The sequence below is a fragment of the Oenanthe melanoleuca genome, chromosome 12 (assembly GCF_029582105.1).
Source record: "Oenanthe melanoleuca isolate GR-GAL-2019-014 chromosome 12, OMel1.0, whole genome shotgun sequence".
Taxonomy (NCBI): Eukaryota; Metazoa; Chordata; class Aves; order Passeriformes; family Muscicapidae; genus Oenanthe; species Oenanthe melanoleuca.
Window position 1 is genome coordinate 1,572,117 of NC_079346.1, and position 26,838 is coordinate 1,598,954.

The window sequence follows — 26,838 nt, forward strand, 5'->3', positions numbered from 1 at the left end:
GAAACAAAGTCTCGATATTCAGCAAAATTTAGATTGCTTTATTTTATATAAACAGAGCAAGCAGCGCTGGGAAAAACGTGAGGGGTCACTGCCCGCCCCACGCTTCCACAGAACTGGGTTTGCAGCTCCCTTTTTATAGTCTGGCTTTCTTTGTAGGAATCAATAATTGGTATTGTTTTGTTGTAGTAATTCTGCAAGGTAAGCAGTGGTGGTCAAAGAAACTTCCAAAATTCGTGGAACAGCTCTCTGGACAATTTGCCATGTAACCATCTGGTCTTGGGAGATAAAAACAGGAGAAGTGAAGTCTGATCTTTAGCAGATCGTGTGCGATTGATCACACAAAGGCAGGAAATCTGATTCTGCAAAAAAAACCTTTCAGACTATGGAAAACCCATTTTTTTTTCTTTTACAAACTGGTATACACAATATTCATAACAGGGGGATTTAAACAGAATGGGTTTAATCATATATTTCCCTTTATCTAGGTCCATGTTCTTTTCTTATTTCAAGTATTCCGGTTTATACAAACTTCTATGGTTAACAGGAATCATTTATCATTATCACGGGAGCCACGGCCCCGGGGCTGAGCAGGAACCTCGGGCCCCGCTCGGGCCCCGCTCGGGCCGGGCCCGGCTCCTCCTCCGGCCTCCGCCCGCCTCCTGCCCCCGCCCCGCCGCTTCCCAGGCTGCTCTCCGGGTAAACAGCGATGGCCGCCGAGGAGCGAGGCGGAGAGCCCCGGGACAACATGGGCAACCACCTCCAGCTGGTGCCCGGTGAGGGCCGGGCGGGCCGGGGCACCGCGGGGGAGGCGCCGGGCCGGGGCTCGGCGGGCGGGGCCGGGAGGGGACGGGGAAAAGAGAAGGGAAAGGAAGGAAGCGGAGGCGGAGAGAAAAGGAAGGAAGGGGGAAAGAGAAGGGAAGCGAATCGGGGGCGGGTGAGCGCTGAGGGCCCGCGGAGCTGTGGGCGCTCCCGGCCGGGCAGGGCCAGCGTGGGGCCGCGGGCGCTGCGGCCTCTGCCCTGGGCTGTGCCGAGCCACGGAGGCCTGAAGTGTTCCATACAGGCCGGGGATGTTCCATACAGGCCGGGGATGTTCCACGGAATTCGTGGATATTCCCCGGAGGCCGTGGGTGTTCCACGGAACTCGTAGATATTCCCTGGAGAAAGGGCCAGGCGGTGGCCGGTGCCTGGGGCAGCCGATGCAGGAAAAGCACGGTGAGGTTTCCAGCAGAGTGAGCAAAGCGGGCACTTCTCTGCACAGTGAAACCCCCAGGCCGAGGAAAACCCTGCTCTGGGAAGTCCCAGCGCTGTTTTGCAGTGAGAATAAACAAGGAAAGCTCGGGATTGCATGGAGGGCAGCGCTGGATCCCGTGTGCTGCCCGGCTTATCTGTCACACACACCCGTGCGATTCCTCACCAGGGAATTACGCATTATCATTGCATAATTATGGGCTTTCTGCACACACTGACAGGAGATCCAATGGTTTGGGAAGCAGCTCGTGCTTAGCTGGAAAGAAGCATTATTTCAGAATGAGCATGCAGGGGAGAAAGGAGCAGGAAATCCTGCCAGCAACCAGCATCATTTCCCATGGCAGGAAATTCTGTGACCTCTCTAGGCCTGTATGTTTTCAATAATAAGAAAATATTTCCTTAGTATTTTAGGAAATACAACCTTAATATCACTGCAATATAAGCAATTTTGGCTGAATATTTGAGGAAATACAGCTTTAATATCACCTTAATAAGTTATTTCCTGAATATTTTAGGAAATACAGCCTTAATACAAGCTAGTTCCTGAATATTTTAGGAAGTACAGCCTCAATATAACCTTGATATGATGTGCATATAACCATGTCTCTTTTCCTTAAATGAGGGTCATATTTCCTCATTTCTGCACAAAGGCATTGAGAGTGGGTTGGGTTGTGTTAGTGAATCAACACAAGGGAAATGTGATTTTTGTTATACAGGGAAGCCTTCAGCTCTTGCTTTTCCCTCCTTCCTGTGTGCTGGAGGTGCTGCTAATCCTGGAATTTGAAGATAAATAAAACCCAGTAGTTGGGGGTGTAAAAGCTTTGGCTTGTTTTGCCAGCTGAGAGGGAGGAGAGAGGGAAGGCACCAGGTTTGCTGTGTTTTGGGCTGGCTGGTGCTGCTGCAGTGAAATGAGTCATCGTCCCTCTGCCACCACCACGCAGCAGCCACTGGGAGCTCTTGGCAGCAGCCAGCAAAAGTTTGCAGGGCACAATTCTTTCCAATCAACTGCTGCTAATTCCTTCTGTGTTCAGAAAAACAAGTGGGACAGCCTCTGCCTGTTAAAACTGCTAATGATGGATGCAGGATGGGAGCACATAGAAAAATCAGAATATTTTTTATTCCCTCCCCCATCTTGCAGTGATGCCCCAGAACCAAATAAAAACTTCTTGCTCTCCCCCTCCATCAAGCTAAGCAAAATAATGGCTGTTTTGGACATCTTAAACATTTTGTAATTGTTCATGGTTAGGGTTGCTAATTGGATATAAGAAATTTCATCTAGATGTGGAGTATTTTTAACAGTCATTAGGCAGATGGTGTGTCACTGCTGGAAGGACTGTAATTAGGTACAATACCAAGGAGAGTCTGTAACCTCCTTTCCTGTCGTGCTGGATCAGTTCTTGCTGAGATAAATTCAATATAGGATGGATCTGTAAGAGCAGGTTCTGTAAACTATGAACTATTTAAGAAAACGTAAGTGAGGTGAAGCAGAAGTAAGACCAGTGACTAAACATTTTGTGGGAGCATTTAACAAATGTGTCTGCAGGCCAAAGAGGGGAAAAAAGGTTCTCTAAAATCAGCTTTTAATGTCTTCTTCACTGTTCTCTTGTCCTCCCACTCAGAAATAGTGAAATTAGTTGTGCTCCCATTTCTGAAGGAAAATCCTTTGCTTCTGCAACATCTTTCTTTTTTGAGATTTCCCTGCAGAATCCTTCAGGATGAGAGAACCCCTCCACCTTTTACATTTTCAACTGGATTATTTTTTAAGAAGGTATTAATTGCAAAGGCAGGCAACTAGACAAACAATTGTAAAAATATTTTTTTTCCATCTTGTAATAGCTTTCAAGGTCTAAATGATGTTTTTCAGCATCCCTGGGATTATTACCCAGCAGCTCTTGGTGTAAGAATCTTGGAGATTGGTTTATGCTAACATGTAGTTTAGACAGAACATGGTGTATAAATAGTGTTTGTGTTCAAAGAAATAGAGTCAGTTAAGGCAGTGACTGATAATTTAATTGTCCTCTTGCCTGAAAATTGCTTTAGAATTGGCTGAGAAATGGGAAGGAAGCAGTAGTTTTCAAATACTATTTTATATCTGAAATCACTTGGTGATTTGCTTCCTCAGGAGTTCCTTTGCTGGGTTTGTGTTTGGTGTACACACAGCAGAGGCTGGCAGCAATTAAATTGTCTAAAATACCAGCAGGAGTCTCTGCATGAATACGGAATTTCCCACTGCTTCTTACTCACTTGCAGTTTGATTGTTGAGGTTTGTGCAGCCTCAGACACTTTACTCAGCATCCTACAAGGAATGAATTTATCTGGATCCTGGTGTGCAGACAGAAAACCTTTAGAGCTGAGATAAGGAAGTACCACTGTAGTGCAAACCTGAACTGACAGCCTTTGTTTATTGTTTTCTTCCAAGGGAAGTTGTTCTTTAGCCTTTCAGAAATAAATTACCAGCTTTTGACCCTTTCTATAGAATAATGATTTTCCCGTAACAGCAAGAAAATTATTTTCCTCTGGTTTATTTCCCAGTGCAAGGCTGTAGCCTGGGAATGCTGAATGCATTTCCCTGATTCTCAGGTTTTTCTCAGTATCTCAGTCTTTGCTGATTGACTTCTGCTCAATATTCTGTATGTGCTTTTCAGTAGAGAGTGAGGAAGAGGATGACAATGAAATGGAAGTGGAAGACCAAGATGGTAAAGAAGCTGAGAAGCCAAACATCATTAATTTTGATACCAGTTTGCCCACATCACATATGGTATGTTTTTATATATGATCCATTAAATATATCCTGAAACGATTTTGATGGGTTTTGCATAGTTTTGCTATATTGTTCTTAAGCCCCAAACTTAATTTTATTTTCATAGAATCATAAGACATAGAATGGTTTGGGTTGGAAAAAACTTAAAGGGACACCTGGACACACCTGAGCAGGGACACCTTCCCCTATCCCAAGGAGCTCCAATTCCCAATGCCCAGCCTGGCCTTGGGCACTGCCAGGGATCCAGGCACCCTGTGCCAGGGGGGAATTCCTTCCCAAAATCCCATCCAGCCCTACCCTCTGGCAGTGGGAGCCATTCCCTGTGTCCTGGCACTCCATGCCTAGGAAAGAGTCTGTCCATCTTTCCTGTAGCTCCTTCAGCTGCAGGAATTGCATCACCCTGGAGCTTTCTCCAGGCTGAGCAAGCCCAGCTGTGCCAGCAGAGCAGCTCTGTGGTGTCCTGTAGAAGATACTTCCCCTAAAATATGCCCCTGGGATGCCATTCCTTAAAACAAAGAAATTCCTTGAAACAGGGCCCCTTTTCGTTATCAAAACTCCTGTTACCTCTTAAGATTTCTGTTGGTTATTAAAGTCATGAGGTAATTGGTCTTTTGCTTACTTAGAATTTTAAGGTAATTGGTTAGTTTGTAATTTGTAGTTTTTATTGGTTAGAAGTTCAATCCTCCAGAAAGCTATAAAACCCCTTTGTTGCCTGATGTAATTAGACTGTTGTAAGCAATTCCCTTCGAAGAAACAAAGTTATCTCCGGAATCTTTGTAACACGATCTCAGCCTTTGTTCTCAGCTAGTAGCTGGGGCTCTGCCTTGAGCTCTGAGCTGTGGGGACTCTGGCAGCATCCCGGGGTTGGAAACTGTCTAACCCCGAAACAGCTGCAGTGCTGCCCCGCTGAGTGTCGCTCCCTGCAGTACCTGGGCTCGGACATGGAGGAGTTCCACGGCAGGACGCTGCACGACGACGACAGCTGCCAGCTGATCCCGGTGCTGCCGCGGCTGATGGTGATGCTGATCCCCGGGCAGACGCTGCCGCTGCAGCTCTTCCGCCCCCAGGAGGTCAGCATGGTGAGGAACCTGATCCAGAGGGACAGGACCTTTGCAGTCCTGGCATACAGGTAACAGCCATGCTGCTGGAATGCAGCCTGCTTTTAGCACAGCTTCTGTGCATACTAAAGCAAAAGCAGGTGGTTGCATCAGCTCTGTGCTTATAACGAGCTGGAATTGTTTAACAGAAATTGTCCCCAGTGTGTAAGGGCAGTGTAGTGCTTGACAGCATCACGTGTTTGTGTGGAGAGACAGCAAGTGCTGATCTGCTTCCTTGTTGGAGCATCAGTAACTGTTTGTTCCAGCTTGTTAAAGAGTAAGCCTTGACCTGAAATGTAAAAGTCACATTCTTGTTCTGAGAGCTGTATTGTTGCTTGTTTTGTGTGTGAATTAACAAGCACTGGCAAATGTTTCACAGTAGAGTTGGGAGACAGGAGGTGATAGAAAAGTGGAAAAGAGAGAAGCTGATCAGTGCCAGAAGAAGTTGGGAATGTTCCTCCCTCTTCCCCCTGCAATTTACTATGGATTAATTGTGTGGGAGGTGGGAAGAGTTCCTGTTATGAAGTAAATCCAAAGAATGTTGGTGCTTTCAGTGCCTGCAGATCCCTGTGCTCCCAGAATGTCACATCTGGACCCTAAAATAAAACCAAATCACCTGGTAAAAAAACCCCAACCAACCAAAACAATAGACGTTGCTTTATAATGGAAAAATTATTATTGTGATTAGTTAAACGTGTTTCACCAAAAATTGCTTTTTTGATTAGACCAATCATGTACAGTCAGTGCAGGCAGACTGGAGTCTGAATTAGCAGTGCTGTCTGGAGGGGGGTAATTCATTTAATTTCTCTTTAATTCTGTTACTTTTAGTAATGCACATGAGAGGGAAGCACATTTTGGAACCACAGCAGAAATCTATGCCTACAGAGAAGAGCAGGAATATGGAGTTGAAACAGTCAAGGTGAAAGCAATAGGAAGACAGAGGTTCAAGGTGCTTGAAATACGAACACAGTCTGATGGGTAAGAAAATAATGCAGTTAATTCTATACTCAAGTCAACTTTGATAGGAGTATTCTCTTATTTTCTATATTCCAGTTTGATAGCTGTGATATTTAGAGGCTCTTCTCACTAGTTTTAACATATTATGTAATTAATGCCTTTTTCCATTTCTACAAGTGATTAAGATCCTGAACATGCAGTAGGAATATGCTGAGTGTTCCCTCATTTTCAAGTCCTTGGCATTGTGCCCTGAGCCATGGCAGTGTCACTGGCCAGAGCTCCAGCACTGATCTGGGAGCATGTGACAATACCTAGCACAATTGCTGGAGCTTCTGTAATATTTCCTGCAAGGCTTGTGGAGTATTACTCCAGATCTGTAAATCTGGAGCTACTCACCTGTATCCTGCAATTCAGCATGGCTTTGGAAAGAGGCCTGGGAGCAGCATTTCTGTCACCTGCAGCTGAAGAAATGAGGAATTCCTGTGCTGTTTGCTCTCTGTTTGGCTCCAAAAAACAGACTGGATGTTACAGCTTAGGAAAAGCCCTGCTTGGACACATGGTGGCAGTGCTGGGACAGCAGCAGCAGCTTTGATACTGGGAATTCACTGTCCAGAGCTCCTTAGCAAGAAGATATTTCCATAATTCTTGGTGTTTCTGATTCCTTAGTGCTTTTGGTACAACATAATCTTATAATTTATTGTAAGTTACCAGTTCAGTGCTTTCTCTGTAAGAAAATTAGAAATTTGTATTGACATACCCCTCAATATTTCAGGATTTCTACTGCATTATCCTGATAAAACACAAAGTCTTTCCTGCTGGACAGCATTCTCAGTAGCCACATAACATATGCTGAGGTCTTTGTGGAAGGGGTGACCTTTGATGCTGGGATATTAAAATCTGATCAGAGTCTGTATCCTATTTCTGCTGATTCTGACCTCTAGCTGAGCACAGCTTTTGTGATTTGAAGATAGCAAAGTGCATTTCAGCTAAACTGAGGCATTGAGATGGAAGAGCTGGTGATTTATGCCAAAAGTAACTTGAGGAGACAAAAATGTAAATCTATAGTGCTGAGACTGTGGAACATTCAGCTGTGTTGCTACTGCCAATCTGTCTGTACTTCTGTCCACCACAATCCCAACAGATCTGTAGTGCTCTAAAATAAAAAGAAGTTGAGGTGGAATGGGTTGTTGTTTAAATTCTCTAGTGCTGTGGAGTGATTAATCCATTGTGTTCCCATAAGCAGTAAAAGCCATATTTTAATGTGAATATATTTGAGAAAACATTTAAAAAGTAAGTGTAGAGCTGATCTTTTTGTTTCCTTTCTCAGAATCCAGCAGGCTAAAGTCCAAATCCTGCCTGAGCGAGTGCTGCCCCCCACCATGGCAGCAGTGCAGCTGCAGTCCCTCAGCAGGTGCCACGTGGTTCCCTCCTCCAAACCCTCCTGGCAGGACAGAGCCCTCAGGCAGTGGTGGCAGAAGTACCAGAAGGTGAGAAGTTATTCTACAGCTTTGCTTAGTTTGTTTTGGTATATTGTGTCTTAATATCTGATGGCATCTTGAGAATCAGGGTCCAATTCCATCTGTAGAGGAGGAGGCACAGCAGGGAAGGCAAATTCCAGGCTCCTGCTTGGAATCACACAGTGGTTTGGGTTGGAAAGGTCCTTAGAGCCCATCCATCCCATGGGCAGGGACACTTCCACTATCCCAGGTGTCTCCAAGTCCTGTCCATCCTGGCCTGGGGCACTTCCAGGTTTGAGGAGTCCACAGCCCCTCTGGGAAACCTCTGCCAGTTTGTATCTGTAGCTATTATTTATTCCATTGTTTTGGTCACTGACACAGACAGGTTACCTTGAAATCTTCCATCTCTGTACAGATCTTTGGAACTACCTCCAAAAATTAATACAGAGTCCTGGTAAATTGACTCATGTTTGGATTTGCTTTTTTCTTCAATGGTTTTGAACTCTTGTACCCTCAAAATCAAATAAAAACCTCCATTGATAACAAAGAGCTCTTGATTCTCAGAGTTCCTGCCCAAGTTCATGTGAGTTAATGAGCTCAGAAACACTGGGCTGTGGGATGGGAATCCCTTTCCAAGGCTGGTTCTGTCAGGTGAAGCTGAAATGAAAAGCCTGGGATGCAGATCCAGAGCAGGGAAATTGTCCTGTTGACCTCCATCTCTCTACTGGTGTAATTTGTAAATGAGGAGAGTTGTCCTCAAGGGGGAGATTAAAATTCAATTTGTACATATTTGCAGTTCACTATGAGCTCCCCTTTTGAAAAGCAATGTGGTTGTGTTGTGTGCAGCTTTTTAGACTTCTATTAACTAAAGCTTTAAATTTCTGTGTTCAGAAATCACTGGAGAAAATTGGTTAATTAAGGAAATGACATTACACTGGTGGAAGTTTGGTGGTTCCAGAGACAGCTGGTGAAGACTTAGGAACAGATGCACTGTAAATAGCACTTAAATTTTGAACTGTCTCCATTTCAGATAGATACCCTTCTGAAAGACATAAGTTTTTATTACTATACATCAGAAATGCCCTAATGCAGAGACAGGTTTAGTGACAAAATCCATGTGTTGTCCTGTTCAGAAGGCTTAGCCCTCAGTGCATCTGAAAATGGGTTTGGAGGCTTCACAGTGAAGTGCTGGTCCTGATGGGGATAATTCCTTGTATCTTTAAATAATCAGGTCTGTCTCCCCTGTTTCATTGTTTGTTTTTTTTTAAACCAAACCTGTCCCTAAAATCTGGTTTTATTAAAGAATAAATATTTGTGGGTTTGGTTTCAGAGGAAGTTCCACTGTGCAAGTTTGACATCTTGGCCCCCCTGGCTCTACTCTCTCTATGATGCTGTAAGTTCACCTTTAACTCAAATAACCTGCAGTGAGCTTTATAGTTGTAATAATGAAGTATGGGATAATATAAAAGCCTAAATTTTGTTGGCTCATAATTTCCATTTTAAAGCATTTTATATTCAGTGTGATATGAAAAGATCAGGAAGGGCTTCCCTCTCTGTGGTTCCCTCCTTCCTAGAGCAGATGTCTGGGAGGGATAGCAGAGATTCTGTTTCCTTCTGTGTTGTCTCAGAACAAAAACAGATAAAATATATTGGTACAAAGTGATTCTTTAATTATTCTTCAATTAAAATATACTGTCCACTTAGGGAAAAGAGCTTACTCTACATTTTGCTTCCCTTTTGTTTTTTTCCTAAGAAGAAAACAGCAATACCTATGTATTTAAATTAGGCTTTTCTTCTAACAAAAGGAAACCTTGATGGAAAGAGTCAAGAGGCAACTCCATGAGTGGGATGAAAACCTCAAAGATGAATCTCTTCCATCAAACCCAGTAGGTACGAGATTCTATAAACCCACATTTAAATTTTTTTTTAACTTTCTTAAGAAACCACAGCTTAGATAATTACCTGTGGTAAATAGGAACAGTTGGATTATTTCTCTGTTAATTCTAACAGACCTGCTGCTTTCTCATTTCTAGATTTTTCTTACAGAGTTGCTGCCTGCCTGCCCATTGATGATGCTTTACGTATCCAGTTGCTCAAAATAGGCAGCGCTGTGCAGAGGCTGCGCTGTGAGCTGGACATCATGAACAAAGTGAGTAGCTCTTCTTTCCTGCCCATCCAGCTGCCAGCAAAGGGCTGCCTGTTACAGTCTCTTCCAGAAGTTATGGAATTGCCAGCTAATCCTTCCACATTAATTTGGGTGTCTTGTTCTTTCTTCAAAAGTTTGCTCGAAAGGAAAATGATTTCTCAGTGCTGGATTATGTTTGGTAGCAAGCAAGAAACATAATTCAATGTAGTGGAATAGATTAGAATAGAATTTAGAATAGAATTTAGAATAGAATTAGAATAGAATAGAAATAGAATAGAATAGAAATAGAATAGAATAGAATAGAATAGAATAGAATAGAATAGAATAGAATAGAATAGAATAGAATAGAATAGAATAGAATAGAATAGAATAGAATAGAATAGAATAGAAATAGAATAGAATAGAATAGAATAGAAATAGAATAGAATAGAAATAGAATAGAATAGAAATAGAATAGAAATAGAATAGAATAGAAATAGAATAGAAATAGAATAGAATAGAATACAATTCCAATTCCAGTTACAATTCCAATTCCAATTTCAATTACAATTACAATTACAATTATTTCTTTTGTTGGAAGTATTTCAGTGTGGCACAGCACTTTTTTAGCCAGGAGATGGTGCTAGAAGTGCAGTGGTGTTAACAACCATCACAGCCCCACACTGACACCACAATTTAGTATCATTTTGCCTTGGAAACTTGTGGATTTTGTAGCAAAATCTTCATAATATTGAGCATAAATGTAAAGATTGGACTAAACAGATCTTTTTTGTAAAAGGCACATTTATTTCTTGTTAAGATTATTGTTAAGATGTTCAAAAACTTTTTTCCTTTCCCTTCTTTCCATTGCCATGGCCTTGTAATGTTCCAAATGTTCTATTTTTGTGTATTACAGTCCTGTATAATAATTGATATTTTCTAAATAACAGTACTGTGTTTGTCTAATGGATACAGAGCAGTGGAAATGTTGCCTGTTTGCCTGAAAACTACTGTCATTAAATTCATGCCTGTTTCTGGGGAAAAGTGACCTGAGGGTCATTTTAACAGTGATCCTCTTTCCAAAGCTCATGCACCAGAAATTTAAAGAAAGGAGACAGAAACCCTCTCTTCCAAATTCTGAGGCAGAAGTGGGCAGTTTTTTGCCTGGGGCTGTAATCAGACTAAATTTCACTTATCTTTTCTGAGTTGAACACCCTGATACTCAAGTGCTGCTGACAGCTGTTCATGTTCAGTAATTGTATATTTTCTATAAATTCCAAAGAGACAGGAAAATTGAAATTACCCTCATAAATTCAAGTTAAAGTTGCTTTTTAGCTATACCCAAAAGGTGTTTTCTTCATCATCATGTGGTGTTTTGGTCTGTAAATGTGTTTAACTGTTCTGTATTGGTGTCAGAATGGAGAGTGCATTATACACTCTTAGATACAGTTTATTTAGCTTTTTACAATTTATTTAGCAGCATTTTGGTTCCAATCCAGTCTTTTTTTAGCCAGAGTTCTTTAAGATGCCCTGGCTTGTTCAGAGTGCAATTTCCAATAATAAAACTGATCCTGAGAGCTGATCCACTTTCCTTTGTGATACCAATGAATGATATTGTACTTTTATCAGCTTTCCCTGCTGTTAATTCAGTTATTTTAAGGAGTGTGCCTGACTCCCAGGTGTTACACTGTGAATTGCACTTGGGAGTGCTAATTCCAATATTAGAGGGGTTTGGAAGTGGAGCCATGGAATAAAATAGTGGCTCATTTTGGGGGAATTTCCCAGCATTACCCTTAAAAAGTACAAAGTACAAGTAATGCACATCCTGAATGAATGGGAGTGTTCTGCTGAGCTGATTTAAATGCTGCTTTTCTGGGCACTGTCAGTGATGAATTGTTTAGTTCTACCTTGTAGAAATTGTAGAAGATGGATTAATCTGTTATAATCTCCAGGAGAGAGATCAATATGTTTTACCTATTTTTGTGAGGAAATTGAGCCCATTGATCTACAGTACCCTCAAATTTAAGAAAGACTTAATGATTGCATTTGTCTCATCTGCCTTTTCTGTGCTGTATTGCAGAAGAGCAAAGGTTGTTTTTTCTAAATTAGCCTTTAGAGACTTTAAAAGGTTGGCTCATTTATTATCTTTGTGGAGTCAGATCCAATTCTCTGTGTGTGGATCTTTTTGTGAGGGGATGATGTGAAAATTAGGTTTTTTAGATAATAATTAATGTTTAAATAAGTAAAATAGAAAAAAATATCCTACATCAGATGAAAAAACAATTGGTCCAAAGTCTGTTCTGATGGACAGAGACATTTTTCATTATTTCCCACTTCTGACATGCATCTGGAAATTAATGAAATTATCCTTTTTGTTCCTCTTTCCCAGTGTACATCTCTCTGCTGTAAGCAATGCCAAGACACAGAAATAACTACCAAGAATGAAATATTCAGGTGAGTTTATTACTCTTCATCTTGGGCAGCTCCTTTTGGTCACAAACACAGGCACAGCAAAGCAGATTAGGCTGGGTTAAATCTTAAAACTGCTGGGTTTGCCATGGCTCCAATACAATTGAAGTAAATATTTATAGAGATTTTATATTTAATAACTTTTATTTTTTAATAAAAAGTTAGGAAATCTCAGCATTTCCAGGTATATTGGAACAGAAATTGGTGTTGTGCCACACCCCCAGCACCTTGCACTGAAATCTAAATCACATAAAGACTTTTTCATACTGGTATTTCTGAATCAAGTTTTTGATACCCCAAATTTTATTTCTCAGCACTTCATTTATGTGTCAGCAGGCCACAAGAGCAAATGAAAACACACTAATTAGGGGATGTAAACAGGCTCCCAGGATGCTGGCTTGCAGGAAAGGTTCCTATTTAAGCCATGAAATGTTGGGATCCCTTTTTTTTTAAGAATTTAGGGATTTTCCTGTTAAATGGTCCCATTCTCTGTTTGCCCTGTACAATATCTCCCATTTTTAACAACAATTACATTTCCCAAATAATTGCTGCTGCTGTCAGCTTGTCACTGCTTTTCATCCTGATGAACTCCCATCACCCATCCCCTCTGATAGGGCAAGGTTAAGAGATGCTTTGGGTTAACAGAGACTCCCCACAGATTTTCTTTATCAGTGTTATAAGGAGCTGATGGGGTAATTAAAAGCCATTTCTTATCTTCTAATCAAATAAGGGATTGCAGACACCACAATTCCTGCTGTGGCAGTGTGATCAACTTTGAACAGAAGATGCTGAGATGTTGGTGCAATAAATGAACATTTTTGCTTATTTTTAAAGTTACATTTTCCTTGCTTTTCTTGGAACTTGCTGGTTAAAGTAATGCACAGGATGAGTCTCTCTGTACTTTCCTGCAATTCTGAGCAAATTCCAGCAATGATATTTTAAATTAGCATCTATTTCCTTTCAATTTTTAATACTATAATTCAAGGTATTTTTTTTTCCTCTACTAAAAGTGTTTTGGTTGTTGTTGAAATATTTTAAGCTTATCTGGCAGTTTTTCCTGTGTTTATATTTGCCACCTTTTGGGGCTGGATTTTTTTTGTATATTTTTTTTTTTTATTTTTCTTTGCTGTCTGAGCCAATTCCTTGTGTTGCAGCTTATCCTTGTGTGGGCCCATGGCAGCCTATGTGAATCCCCATGGATACATCCATGAAACCCTCACTGTGTATAAAGCCTCCAACCTGAGTCTCAGTGGACGACCCTCCACAGAGCACAGCTGGTTCCCTGGGTAAGAGCAGCACTTTTTTATTTAAAAATTACCTAAATTGCCTTTTTCTGCCAGGGTGGAATAGTAAATACTGAGTTTTTCAGGCACATGTCATCATTTTGCTCCTAAAAAGTAAAGGAAGTAAATTTAGATTTATTCAAAATGCAGAATAAAAATGAAAAAATCACATAAAATACTGCAGAATTTAATATCTTTTTAAAAGGGGAAATATTAAGATTTTAAAACAGTTTAGAATCTAAAGTGTTGTCTGGAAATTTCACTGTGTAGTTTTATTTAAAGTGCAGCTGTTTGGAGAATTGTTTTCACACAGCTTTAGTGCAAATGAAAACCAGAATACATAAATGCATTTAGTCTAGTGAAATTCATTTTCATATCTAAAACCTGAATAAATGTTAAGAAATACAAGAAAAAAATATAAGAAATATATATATAATATATTTATATATATATATATATGTATATATATAAAAGAAATAATTAATAATGAGTCTGCCTCTGTGAGGCAGTAACAGAATTAAGTGTTTAGATGTAAAAGTTTGCCTAATAAGAACAACAGGTCTTGCATCCAGGATTGTTTTCCTGGAATATCAGACAGAACTGAGCAGTGACTTGTAGGATGTCTGGCATTTCTGTCACACATTTTAACTTTCCCTAAAGAAAATTGGAGACTTTTAATATCTGGAGTTAATATTGCTCATCCTTTTGTGTTTTCTCAGCTGTTCTGTGATGGCTTTGAAATATTCATGTTCTACCTCATAAAACTGTTAGAGAAAAGCTCTGCTGCTGTGGGAAGTCAGCAGTCCCTGTTATTTGAGAAGGGCAAAAATCACTTTCATTCCCATTAAATCATTTACTCTGAGAAGTTTTCTGAGCCCTCTTTAGGGCTCCCAGCATTTCTCAGTGCTGGAACCTGGGACAGTAAAAAACTTTGGTTGCTTCCTCTCTTTGAAGAGACAGGAGAGGCCTTTGGGGGTGGGATGTTTGTGGGTTTTTTGCTTTATTTTTTGAAGTTCTGCAGGGTTTTAGATGGGAGCTGGGCACTGGATTCCTGAGGATTCTTTGCAAATCCAGCTGGGGGTTGGTACCCAAATGCAGTTTGGGATTCTTGTCTGAGACCATTTTGTGTTGTCACCCAAATCCGGTTTGGGGTTATCACCCAAACTCAGTTTGGGAATTGTCACCCAAGTCCAGCTGGGGATTGTCACCCAGACTCAATGTGGGGGATTGTCACCCAAACCTAGTTTGGGGTTTGCCACCCAAACTCTCTTTGGGATTGTCACCCAAACCCAGTTGGGGTTATCCCCCAAACCCAGTTTGGGGATTGTCACCCAAACTCATTTTGGGATTGTCATCCAAACGCAGTTTGTGATTGTCATCCAAACCCTCATTGGGATTGTCACCCAAACTGAATTTTGGGGATTGCCACCCAAACTGAATTTTGGGGATTGTCACCCAAACCCTCTTTCGGGATTGCCACCCAAACCCATTTTGCGATTGCCACCCAAACGCATTTTGTGATTGTCACTCTCTGGGGCCTGTTGCCCGTGCGGCTCTCTCAGAGCCGTTCCCTGCCCTTTGCCGTGCCCCAGGTACGCCTGGACGATCGCGCAGTGCCGGGTGTGCGGCAGCCACATGGGCTGGAAGTTCACGGCCACGCGGAGGGAGCTGGCCCCGCCGCGCTTCTGGGGGCTGACGCGCTCGGCGCTGCTGCCGCGCATCCCCGGCGGCGAGCCCGAGGACTCGGAGCGCGGCCGCTCGCCGCTGCTGTGCCTGTGACGGCCGGGACCGCCCGGCGCCGCCCGCCCCTCGCTGCCCTGCTCGCTCAGCCAGCAGCCCGGAGCCAGCTCGGGCAGCTCCTCTGCTCGTCCGGATCCGCGGGACACCAGGAGCTCTGATCCACGGGGACACGCTGAGCTGGACTTGTCATTCCCACTGCAGCAAAGGAAGCGGGATGGAAACTGAACTCCAGCTAAATTCCCAGTAAGCAGAGTCTGGCTGATGCAATATTCCTGGGATGGTAGATAGCAGTACCTGCTGTGGAGTGTTTGCCATAACACACTGACACGTGGTGTGCTGAGAATCCCTGTTCTAACTCTGCTTCTGCTGCTTCTCAGCTTTTTGCTGAATAACCAGGGAAGAGAGAAGCAGCCTGAGAGTTTCAGGGTGCTGGAACTGCAGCTGCCTCCCAGGATGGAACCCGTGGGGAAGTGTCTGTTCCTTACAAGCTGTCTCATCTGTTTAGTCCATTTGACTTTAGAAGTCTTAAATTTTAAATTGTTGGTAAGAAGTGCACAGGTCAATCCCAGAGGGTAAACAGCATTGTCATGTTCTGTTCAGTGTGTTTCAGTTACTTCCCCAAATTATTGCTGGTTAATTTACCAGTGGAGATGTCCAGGGGTTTGGGAAGGACTCTAAAACACCCCACTGAGGTGATTTTTAAGTACTGCTTGTTGTGACAAAGGGAAGGAAAAATCTCTTTTAATTATTTTGTTTTTAACTTTCAGATCATAAAGCAAAATTTCACATTATCACCTTATAAAGAGCAAACATTTCCAAATAAAACAGAAATAAAGGCAGTGCTTTTTTATGGGGAGGTCTCTTGGTAGATCTTTGGTTTGGTTTTTATTTTGTCTGTGCTCCACAAATTGGTTGCAAACGGGGCAGTTTTTCCCACTAATGTTTTGTTTTTTTCCTCTCAGAATGCACTATGATGATGGCAATGGAGATTTTTTTTTTCAGTGGTTGTGCACATAAACACTTGGTTTTCGTGTGAGCTTTTGTCATTCACTCTTAATTTCTTCACAGTGATGTAAAAGTAGTCAGGTTTAAGACAAGAGCCAGTGGTTGCTTGTTGTCTGCCAGGCTCCAGGCAGGTGTAGCAGGGACAGATCACTTCAGCTGAGGGCAAGGCCAAGCCTGGCACAGCAGGAGCTGATTCCTGATTCCCATGGCACTGTGGGACCTCCAGCTGGAAAAACTCCCCAAACCATGGACTTGCTGCTGGGTATTTGTCGTGCCAGGTATGTAGAGATTAATTGTGTAACTCAGGTTTAGTTCTTTGAAACTTTCTACCTCTGTGCTGCTTCTGTTCTTCTCAGACACATTTAATTCCATGTGCAGTGCCCTGGCTTGGCAGTGACCTGTGCAAAGCAATATTTGGGATGTGGCTCTGAGCAAACAGAGGGTGATGATGGCTCATTTTCATCCAGAAAAATTCTGGGTGTTGATAATGATTCATTGCAGGCTTGGAAAGCCAAGCAGGGTGTGAGAAGGAAATGCTCTGTGTTTGTGAAGGCTCTGGAGCCAGGCCTGGCTTTCCCTCAGCCCTGCACACACAGCACACCTGGGCTGTTCCTTGGGCTGATTTTGTTACTTTTCCCCTCCTGTCTGTTGTTCTGTGACCCTCAGTGGGGCTGCTGCTGGCAGAAAGAAGTTGGAGGGTGCTCCCAGCACCTTCTGCTGCATTGTGTGTGCATTCACTGGGGGCTGGGGAAGGACAATTTCAAAAGGATTTTTTTCAGCTGTCACTGAACTTCTAAAGGTTCAGTTCTTTGGGGTTTTGGCTGAGTCTTTTGGATTCTCAATTAAAAATGGCAATGATTGAATCCAGAATGAGCATATTTTTGGTGTTTTGTGTATACAGTCAAATGTAAACTAATACAATTGAGGTAAGTCAGGAGTAAATTGACACTAAATTTTATTGTTGATGATGCTGTTCCATGTGTTTAACCTGTGTGGTGTTTGCTGTATTGGGGTCCATGACACTTCCCAGGCTGAATCCAGTCCTTACAGGGAGGCACCAGAGTATCCAGCACTCCAGGGTGTGGAGTTGGGGAGGGTTCCTTCCATTGGTTCCTATTTTCCATGCTTTTCTCTGTTTTGAAGAGAAAATAATTGGTGGGAATTTGGGAAAATTTGGAACATCACTATGGAAAAATACAGCAACTGCTTAGGAGAGCTTATCAAAGGAAAGAGATTTTATGAATATTTACTGCATTCACCCCTTTGACTGGTGAGTAGCTTCATGCAGGAGTTAATGCAGTGGGCAGGACTGAGGGATCACAGGATTGCCAGCACAGACTTGCTCATTTTCAAGCATCACCAACACCCCCAGTCAGAGCCTGTAACTTTGCAAGTTTTCATTTATTTTAGTTTCATTTTGACAGATGGGTAGAACCACTTGTACACTGGGCCTGAAACATTTCAGATACTCATTTGTTTTTTATTAATGCTGTTTCTGGATGTGCTGCAGTTCATTTGTTCCTCTCTCTCCTTTAATTGCTCTGTAAACTGCTCCAGGAGTAGCCCAGTCTCTGCTTTAACTCTTCCTTCTCTCTGCCTTTTGGGACAACTTTTCTGACCAATCTTGTGGCTTGCAAATATTTGCAAAGAATAAAATTCAATTTGTTTCAAAACTCACCCGGTTTTGCTGATTGTCAGGGTGGGAAAAGGAAGTGTTTGGGTTTATGATGTGTTTTAAACAGGTTGGCTCCAAAAAGTAGAAGTTTCACTTCCAAGTCTCAGCTGGGCCAGGACAGAAAAGGTAAGGAATGCCAGGGGAGAGAGGGGAGCTTGTCAGGTCATTAAAACCCATTGTGAGCATCATTTAATTAGTCAGGTAATCTACTGGAGAGCTTTACTTGACCATGTGTGTATCAGACTTCATCTCTTCCCTCCCCCTTTGCTATTTAAATATAAAGGAGTGTTTATTTAAACCCAGCAGTTCTCCAGATCCCAAACTGGCACTGCTTGCCTAAAATACTGGATATTTTTTATTTCGTGCCTTTCATTTTCCTAGGAGTTAATTTTAGTGGAAAAGAACCAGAGGTACTCAGTGGCCCAGTGGGAAACCTCAAACCTTTAAAGAGGTGTTGGAGCACAGGTGCTCCTTGTGCTGAATTCCAAGGACTGTTCAGGGAGGTGCTTGTGGAATCATCTGGTTTTGCTGTTTTTTGTGAGCCCTGGAGATTTGTAGCAGGATCCTCTGTATTATCAGTCAGGGATGCAGGAAATGGGGTTCTCCCTCCTTTTAGTGACCAGCTTGGCCAAATAATCTCTATTTAAACCCATCAATTTCCACTTACTAATAATTAAGCTGGCTTTGAAATGATTGATTTAATAATGCACTCTACAGCAGCTGTAACTCTCTATACTGTGTAGTAAATAATTCTGATTAAAGTCTTTTCAGGCTAATCATTACCAGCATCAATTTAAATAAATCATTCCTTGCTGTTCATATGCATGATTTGGGTTGTCATCCTTAATCCTGGGGGACAGAGTTGTGCAAAGGTTCCCTGACAGCTGAACAATCCTTTAGGCTTGAGGCAGTGGTTAAATCTGGGAGCAGGATTGGATCCAGCCCCTCTCAGGGCTGGAAATTGAAGCTCAGCACTCATGGGCAGATCTCCCTGCTAAACTTTGGGCAAAGTATCCATTTGGTCAAATGACTAAACACCAAGATAATAAATTTTAAGCTTTTGTCCTTAAAAATATCTAAGGGGAGTTGGACCCTGACAGCAAATTTGGGTAAAAATTAAGTTAATATTTTACCACCTCCACAGCCATTGCCCTAAAGCTGATTTTCACTTTGGTGAAATCTTTAAAGGACTCTCTTACAACCCTGAATTTTGTCACTCTCTCTCCCAAGATCTCAGTAGTTCCAGAAATGACACAAAGGAGGCTTCAATTTAATCACCTCATTAAATTAAGCACCATCCTGTCCTTGTGAGATTTGCCTTCCTAACAAACAGCCTTTCCCTCTTCCCTTGCTGGCTCCCACAAATTCCCAGGCACCTTCAGGATAATTTATTTAAAGGACCAGACATCCCAGGAAAATCAAAGGCAGCTGGGAAGTTGTGTTAAAGTCCAAAATACTGGTGTTTTTTTTCCCCAGCATTGCTCCTGTGTTGCCACCTAGTGTTGCAAAATGATATCCAAGGAAAATGAAATCCAGAGGAGTTTATTTGTTTTCATGGTTCTGTAGGAAAACTTCAACCTGCAACAAGATTTTTACACACAAGAGCTGCTCTCAGATTTTTTTAACAGCACACCAAAAATCCCAAGGACAGGAAGACATTCATAAAGACCAGGAATAGCTCTGCTCCAAATCCCCAAGGCAAGGAGCTGGATCTCCCCTTGGTAATGTTAATTAACATTACTCATTTGTCTCACACCTGAAGTTGAAAATGCAATGTAGAACCTTCACCTTGCTGTGGATTTACTTAGTGATAAATTCCTGAAAAACTGCTGGAAATCCACGATACTCACTCAGCCAAGCTATCCTTTTAACCTAAAACTGATTCTGGAGAATAAAAACAGTCCTAGAAAGCAGCCTGGTTTTCCAAGGCAAGGCTGTTGGGAACTGCTGGAGTGAGTATTTCCATCTGTTATCCAGCTTTAAGCACAAAAAGAGTTAAGGTAGAGCCCATTATTTCCACACAGTCTCCTAGGCACATAAAAACCTCTCCATGATTTTTAATTTGCATCTAGAGGATGCAAACAACCTTTTGGGGACAATTTTATGGTTTTTTTTCTTTGGATATAGAAAGTCAGAAGGAGAAAAATCTTGCCATCACCTTTCATGCCCTTAGTCATGATAAAACAGTATTTATCACTAAAAACAGCAAAGAGAGGTTGAGAAGGTGGAATTTGGCAAACAGTGTTTGACATTAATAAAAAATGAGACCTGTCCTTGCAGGAGTCAGGAATGAGAATGTTGAATGTGACAAATGCTCAGCTGGCTGTGAGAGGCTCAGTCCCACTGGGATCAGGGCACAATCAGTCCTGTTATCATTCCCTTCACACCTTCTTCAGGCAGCTCAGCAGTTCCTCTTTATCCATGTGGTAGCCACTCTTCTTCCACTCATCCCTCAGCTGCTGCAGTGCTGTCCCAATTTCCTTCCCTGAGGACACCCCCATCTTCCTCAGGTCGTGGCCACTGACAGGGAAGGAGGGCACAGTCCAGGCCTGCATTTCTCTCAAGAGCTGCTCCTCTCCTTGGTACTTCAGCAGCTCAAAGATCTTGGAGTTGGTGTTAGCTTCCCTGGACTAGGAGAAAAAAGGAAAAAAGCTGTGAAACAGCAGAAACAGCTCCAAGTGTGCTCAGCACTGTGCTATTCCCATTACCCCTTGTTAGGCAAGATCTTGGACAAGCTGGGACTATGGAAGCAAGGCTCTGTCCTGCCTCACAGGTGGTAAAACTGAGTTTTGCAGCTCTGGGAGAACCTTAGAGACTCCCTGAATCCCAGGTAGTAGCTGTAATCCTTCTCTATCACCTTTCCTGTGGCAGACAGGCCTGGCCCTGGGGACTGGCTCTTGCCCTCAGTATCAGGTGCTGCTCTAGAAGTGTAGAATTCACCTGGAACTGACTTCACTTTGCTGTGGAACATCATCCCAGGCTGCCTAAGGAACACCAGGAATTACACTGATTTTCCATGCAGAGCTGAATGCCACAGAAAAAAGCCAAATTCTCCTGAGATCCAGCTCCTGGTTCATATTTCAGCACAGCAAACTGCCTGCCAGTCCCAGGTAAGGTCACAAGAAACTGAATGTGACATTTTTCAGCCTGATTTTTAAATCAGTCAAAAAATTTCTCCAGAGCACAGGGTGCTCAGAACTGCTAAAATACAGTAGGTTTGTTCTTTAGAAATGTCTTAAAATGAATTCAGCTCCCTGTGAAGCCCCAAATGAAGCAATCTGAACTACACTCACATCCATCAGGAAGTCCTGGTATGGTCTAAGTGGTTCTGGCCCCGAGGCTTTGGTTAACTCCTGCCTGTGCTTCACCAAAAAAAGGCCAAGGTTTTTTTCCTCCTTGGAGATTTTCAGCCTCAGGTCCAGGTTTGTGACATCATCCTTCCCCTTGAACAAGGATGTCAGGACAGTCATGGGTTTTGGAGACAGGTTTTGGATGTTTTTAGTGACTCTGGCAAATTCCTCTAAATTCCCATCAAGTGGCAACCCTAAAAACACAAACAGTGCAAAGAAGTGTTAATAAAAGAAGTGGGTGTTAGCACAGGATAAAAATAAAATCTCATTTCTGTCTAAACCCAAGTTTCATCTCAAATTTTCCACAAAATTCTGTCTGTATAAGAGACAGGGGTAGGAAATCAAACTTCATTTTACTTTACCTATATACTGGGCAATATCCAGCTCATACATAAGTTGAACCAAATGATTGACATGGTTTCCAGTAAGAATTTTTTTCAGTTCCACCCAAATCCTTTCTCCTGATATTCCAGCCAAGCCTTTGGCATTTTCTTTAATTGCTTGCAGTGTAATAGGTTCATGGTCTCCAGGTGTCTCTGCAATTCTTCCATAAAATCTGTCAAATGAAACCCCTAGATGTTAGATTAGAAAACCATTCCACTTACAATCATGAAATCATTTAGCTTGGAAAGGAAATATGACAACTTCAACTCTTTTTACATCACTGGTGTCTTTTTGCATATTTTTGAAACTTTCTGCAGTTTATTTATCAAGGAAAGGCAAAATCTCTTACCTGAAGTACCTCAGGATTCTTAAATAATCTTCTTGTATTCTCTCAGCTGCCTTCCCCACAAATCTGATTTTCTTGTTTTTCAAGTCTTCATAACCATTAAAGAAATCATAGAGAGTCCCATCCAAACCTAGAAAAAATGAGAAAACAGAATATGAATTTCCAAATGTGACTGACACAATAAAAAACACTCATTTGGAAATGAGAAGTTGTATGATTTGTCAGATCATCTCATGTATTTATACAGACCTTTGACACAGAGACAGAATTCACTGGCAAAACTCAAATCCACTGCTTCACCTACATAAGAGTTTTTCAAATGTACCTAAGAACATGGAGTTGACAGTGAGATCCCTCCTCTCAGCATCCTTGTGCCAGTCTGTGGTGAACTCCACCTCGGCGTGCCGGCCGTCGGTCACAACATCTATTCGGAGAGTGGTAATTTCAAAATTCTGTTCATGGAGCTGCAAATCCCACAGACATCATTACTCAACACAACCATGAAATGGAATGAAAGGCAAAAATGAAATGCTCACTTTTCAGCTCTGTTTGTGTACTGTGAGTACAGATGCACAGCAATGTGTGCAGTGTTTTCATACAGAGTTGAGAAATAGGAAATTCTGAGAATAATCCTGTCATTATTTGTTCTCTACAGAGCCTGCAGAAGATGGACTAAGAGCAAAGTAGAGGAAACAGAACTTGAGAGGAAATCAGGAGCAGGAAACATTAGGATCATGTGTGGGCAGCCAAAATGATTTTTCTGGTGATGACACAGCAGCATGAATGGGTTACATGCATTAAAATATGATAATGACTTGAATTCTATAATGAATAATCAAAAAATCACTCCAGGCTTTAAAGCAGGGACTCATTTAAACTCTTGCTGTGATACTTTAACAAATAAGAAACAGATTTTCTACTGGACATGCTGCACATCCACAGACAGGTAGAAAAGATCCACACAAATCCCAAACCAACCCTGGCAGTGATGGTTCCGTGTTTTTCTCCTTTGTTATTGATCAGACGAACCCCAGCTGCTGTGAACATTTCCTTCATCTCTGCTGGTGTAGCTGTGGTGGCAAAATCGATGTCTTGTGGTGTCACCCCGCTCAGTAAATCCCTCACAGCCCCTCCTGCTATTCTCAGCTCATAGCTCTTCTTCTCAAACAGTTCTGGGAAGAAAAGGGAAGGAAAACCAAGCAGCAATAAACCCATGGCACAATCAGCTGCCTTCTCACAAAATTAAGATCAGAGATGTAGCAATAAACACTCAAATATGCAGGACACAGCAAATAACTCACAGCTTCATGCAAAACAAACTAGTTGGGCACCCATAGGTATTTCCCCTGTCATTGTGGTTTATTTTTCTGAAAACCTAACCCTTGGCAGGTCCTGGGGACTCTGGGCTGGGGATCAACACTCAGGGGAAAGAATTCAGATTATTTATGGCACAGCATATTGAGCCGTGAACTCAAATTTCTCCAGAAACAACTGAGCATCATGGAATCGGCCTGCAAAGGGGAAAAGGAGCTCTGAGAGTCCATGGGAGTAGAAAAATGCTCGGGGAGATTTTTTACCAGGGCATGGAGTGACAGGGCAAGGGGGAACGGCAATAAGGTGAGGGAGGTTTAGGAGTGAGGATCCCAACCGAGGGCCCGGGATGGAATTCCCAGAGCAGCCGTGGCTGTCCCTGGATCCCCGGCAGTGTCGCAGGCCAGGCTGCACGAGGCTGGGAGCAGCCTGGCACAGTGGGAGCTGTCCCGGCCATGGCAGGGGTGTCCCTGGCTGGGTTTGCGGTGCCTCCGAGCCGAACCAGCCTTCAGGGCCGCTCTCCATGCCCGCTCTCCCCTCATGCCCGTTCTCCGGGGCCGCTCTCCGGGCCCGCTCTCCCCTCACGCCGGTTCTCGGGCCCGCTCTCCTCTCATGCCCGCTCTCCCCTCATGCCCGCTCTCCGGGGCCGCCCTCCCCTCATGCCGGTTCTCGGGCCCGCCCTCCCCTCACGCCGGTTCTCGGGCCCGCTCTCCCCTCATGCCCGCTCTCCGGGCCGCCCTCCCGCACTCACCGGCCACGCTGCGCAGCCCCGGCGTGAAGAGCGCCTGGAACTGCGGCGCCTGCAGCCTCATGGCGCTGCCGCTCCCGCCGTGCCGCCGCCGCAGCAGCCGCAGCCCGGCCCTGCGGGGCACAACCAAGAGCTCAGCCCACATGGGCGGCACGGCCCGGCACGGCCCGGCCCCGCGCCCGCACTCACCCACAAATACACACACAGAGCTGGGACAGCGGCGGCGCCGGGAGATGAGCTCAGAGCGGCGCCGGGAGATGAGCTCAGAGCGGCACCGAGAGATGAGCTCAGAGCGGCGCCGGGTTTCGGGAGCGGTTCCGCCTTCGGGCCGGGCTCTGTGATCAGCACCGCCTTCGGGCCGGTGTCATGAGCGGCTCCGCCTTTGGGCCGGGCTCCGTGATCAGCACCGCCTTCGGGCCGTGTGCCATGAGCGGTTCCGCCTTTGGGCCGGGCTCCGCTCCGTCCCCGCTCCCTCAGCGGGGCCGGGAATTATTTACAAAAACATCCCAGAATCACAGAATCACCATCAAGGTCATCGAGTTCAACCCGTGCCCTAACACCTCAACTAAAGCGCGGCACCAAAAAAACCCTCCCAGAATCACAGAATCACCGTCAAGATCCTCGAGTCCAGCCCAGCCCTAACACTTCAACTAACCCATGGCACCCAGTGCCACAGCCAGTCCTTCTTTAATCACATCCAGGGATGGTTCCCCAGGCAGACCGTTCTAATACTTTATTATTCTTTCAGTGAAAAACATTCATATCCAACGTGTATTTCCCTTGGCACGACTTAGGGCTGTGTCCTCTGGGTCTGCCAGTGCTGCCTGGAGAAAGAGACCAACCCTACCTGTGATAACTGAGAAAAGATTCGTGTTAATCATAAAACTGCTGGGGTTTTTATAAACCAGAATACTTAGGTCTGAAATGAAGCATGACACTAAAGAAAGGAAAATATATGATTAAATAATTTTGTTTTAAATCCTCCTGTTATGAATATTATGTTTCTAAGTAAGTTGTATCTACTGACAGCTTGCAGAACAAAGCTTTCACACAGCCCAACACATTCTGCAAAATCAGGTTTCCTGCCTCTGTGTAATCAATTGCAGCCTATCCCCAAGACCAGACTTCCCAACTTCTGTAATTCCTTATCTACCAAGAGCAGATGGTTATCTATGGGACTTGACAAATTGTCTAGAGACTCACGTCATCCAGCGATCCCACAGACCACCACTGCTTACCTGGCAAAATTATGACAACAAAAAAATAGCAATTATTGATGACTACAAGGAAACCATGCTGTAAAAGTGAGCTGCAAACCAAAGTTTGGTGGAGCATGGAGTGGGCTGTGACCTCTCTGCCTCCCCAGCGCTGCTTGCTCTGTCTGTATAAAATAAAGCAATCTGAATTTTGCTAAATATCGAGACTTCTGTTTCTCATTTATAACACGCCTGGCTAAAGCCACCTTTCATGGAGTTTTAATGATAAGGTCACCCCTGAGTCTCCTTTTCTCCAGGACAAACCCCAGCTCCCTCATTCATTCCTCACAGGGTTTGTGTTCCAAGCCCCTCACCAGCCTTGGTGCCGCCTTTACCGTGGCTTCATCTGTGTTTAGAGAAAAGGAATTACAATAGGAAAACGAGTTATAGCAGGGGGAAAAAACATAGTTTGGTAATGGCAAAAGAACTGGGATGGAATTGATGGGTTTCTTCTCCCCGATGAGAAGGAATTTGGCAGCATTTAAGTGCTTGAATCATTGAAATCACAAAGGCATCATTTTGGAAAAGCCCTCTAAGATCACCAGGTCCAGCTGGTCCCCACACTGCCAGGTTCACCACCAAACCCTGTCCCCAAGTGCCACATCCACACAGCTTTAAATCTCCCCAGGGATGGGGACTCCCCCACTGACCCAAAACCCCATCCTGTTCTGTGGAGCAGACACCAGTGAGATGAGTGATAATCGATTATTTACAGCTATTAATGTGCACTTGATAATGTGTAAATGCAGCTGAGATCGTGCCCACATTGGATTACAGCCATTTTCACCAATGTGGCAGGAGCTTTAATTGTATCCTGAGCCCTCCAAGCTTGTGTCACCTGCACTTTAATAACTTGGATTCCAGGTTGTTAATGAGGGTGAGTCATTACACTTCTTCTCTTCCTTCCTATAACTCCATCACATACTTTCTGCATTTCTTCAGGGTCTCCCCTTGGGTTGGATTCTGTTCCCTCTCCTGTCTGTGAGCCTGCATTACCATCACAGAGTCATGGAATGGGTTGGGCTGGAAGGAACCCTGAAGATCATCCTGTTCCAACAGCCTGCCATGGGCAGGGACACCTTCCACGAGCCCCATCCAGCCCTGAACCTTTCCAGGGATGGGGCATCCCCATCCCAGCTTCTCTGGCCAGCACAGAAGTTATCCAACCCTAGGGATCACAGCTCAAAGCTCTCAGCACAATATTAAGAAGCTGTTTTTGTTCTGATACCCAAAATGCTACTGCTGTCTGTATGGCTGTATGGCCAGAGCTCTGGACAAAACATTCACAGTTGTCCAGCAATGCCTGGGTTTGATTTTCTAGGGGTAGAACAAATTGGGATATCAGCAGTGTGACTGTGGGTTACTTCTTTGCCCTTAGTCATCACATTCCTGCTCTTGAAAAGTCATCAGAGAACTCTCATACCATTGCCTATAATTAATACCCAATAAATAAAACAAACCCATTTATTGTACTTGTATGGAGCCTTCCACCCTGTGGTTAAATCCACAGTTCCCTTTTTCGAGGCGTGCTTATCTCTCTTCTCCTCTGCCATCCCTTCTGAGGTTCCAGCCCTGCTGGCACTTGAGAAGCAGCAGCTATAAAAGAAACCCCCAGGGAGAGCACCC

The 26,838-nt window shown here is 43.5% G+C and overlaps 2 protein-coding genes across 3 annotated transcripts; one reads left to right on the forward strand and one right to left on the reverse strand.

Moving 5' to 3' along the window:
• Nucleotides 1-585: 585 nt before the first annotated feature.
• On the forward strand, nt 586-18,636 carry CRBN (cereblon). Of its 2 annotated transcripts, none has more exons than XM_056501412.1 (11): nt 586-773; nt 3,894-4,006; nt 4,936-5,138; nt 5,935-6,084; nt 7,391-7,550; nt 8,851-8,913; nt 9,326-9,410; nt 9,554-9,669; nt 12,035-12,099; nt 13,269-13,400; nt 14,990-18,636. In XM_056501412.1, exons 1-11 carry the CDS (start codon nt 707-709, stop codon nt 15,174-15,176), a joined length of 1,341 nt encoding a protein of 446 aa, XP_056357387.1. In that variant the 5' UTR covers nt 586-706; the 3' UTR covers nt 15,177-18,636. The 2 variants fall into 2 exon arrangements, with proteins under 2 accessions (XP_056357387.1, XP_056357388.1); XM_056501413.1 differs by having other exon boundaries at nt 673-773; nt 3,897-4,006.
• A 707-nt stretch (nt 18,637-19,343) lies between these two features.
• Nucleotides 19,344-24,285, reverse strand: TRNT1 (tRNA nucleotidyl transferase 1). Its single transcript, XM_056501414.1, has 7 exons — nt 23,960-24,285; nt 22,876-23,069; nt 22,223-22,361; nt 21,901-22,027; nt 21,530-21,723; nt 21,111-21,361; nt 19,344-20,447 (listed from the first exon to the last, which is right to left on the reverse strand). The coding sequence occupies exons 1-7, from the start codon at nt 24,099-24,101 to the stop codon at nt 20,199-20,201; spliced, it is 1,296 nt and encodes a 431-aa protein (XP_056357389.1). The 5' UTR covers nt 24,102-24,285; the 3' UTR covers nt 19,344-20,198.
• Between the last annotated feature and the right edge of the window lie 2,553 nt (nt 24,286-26,838).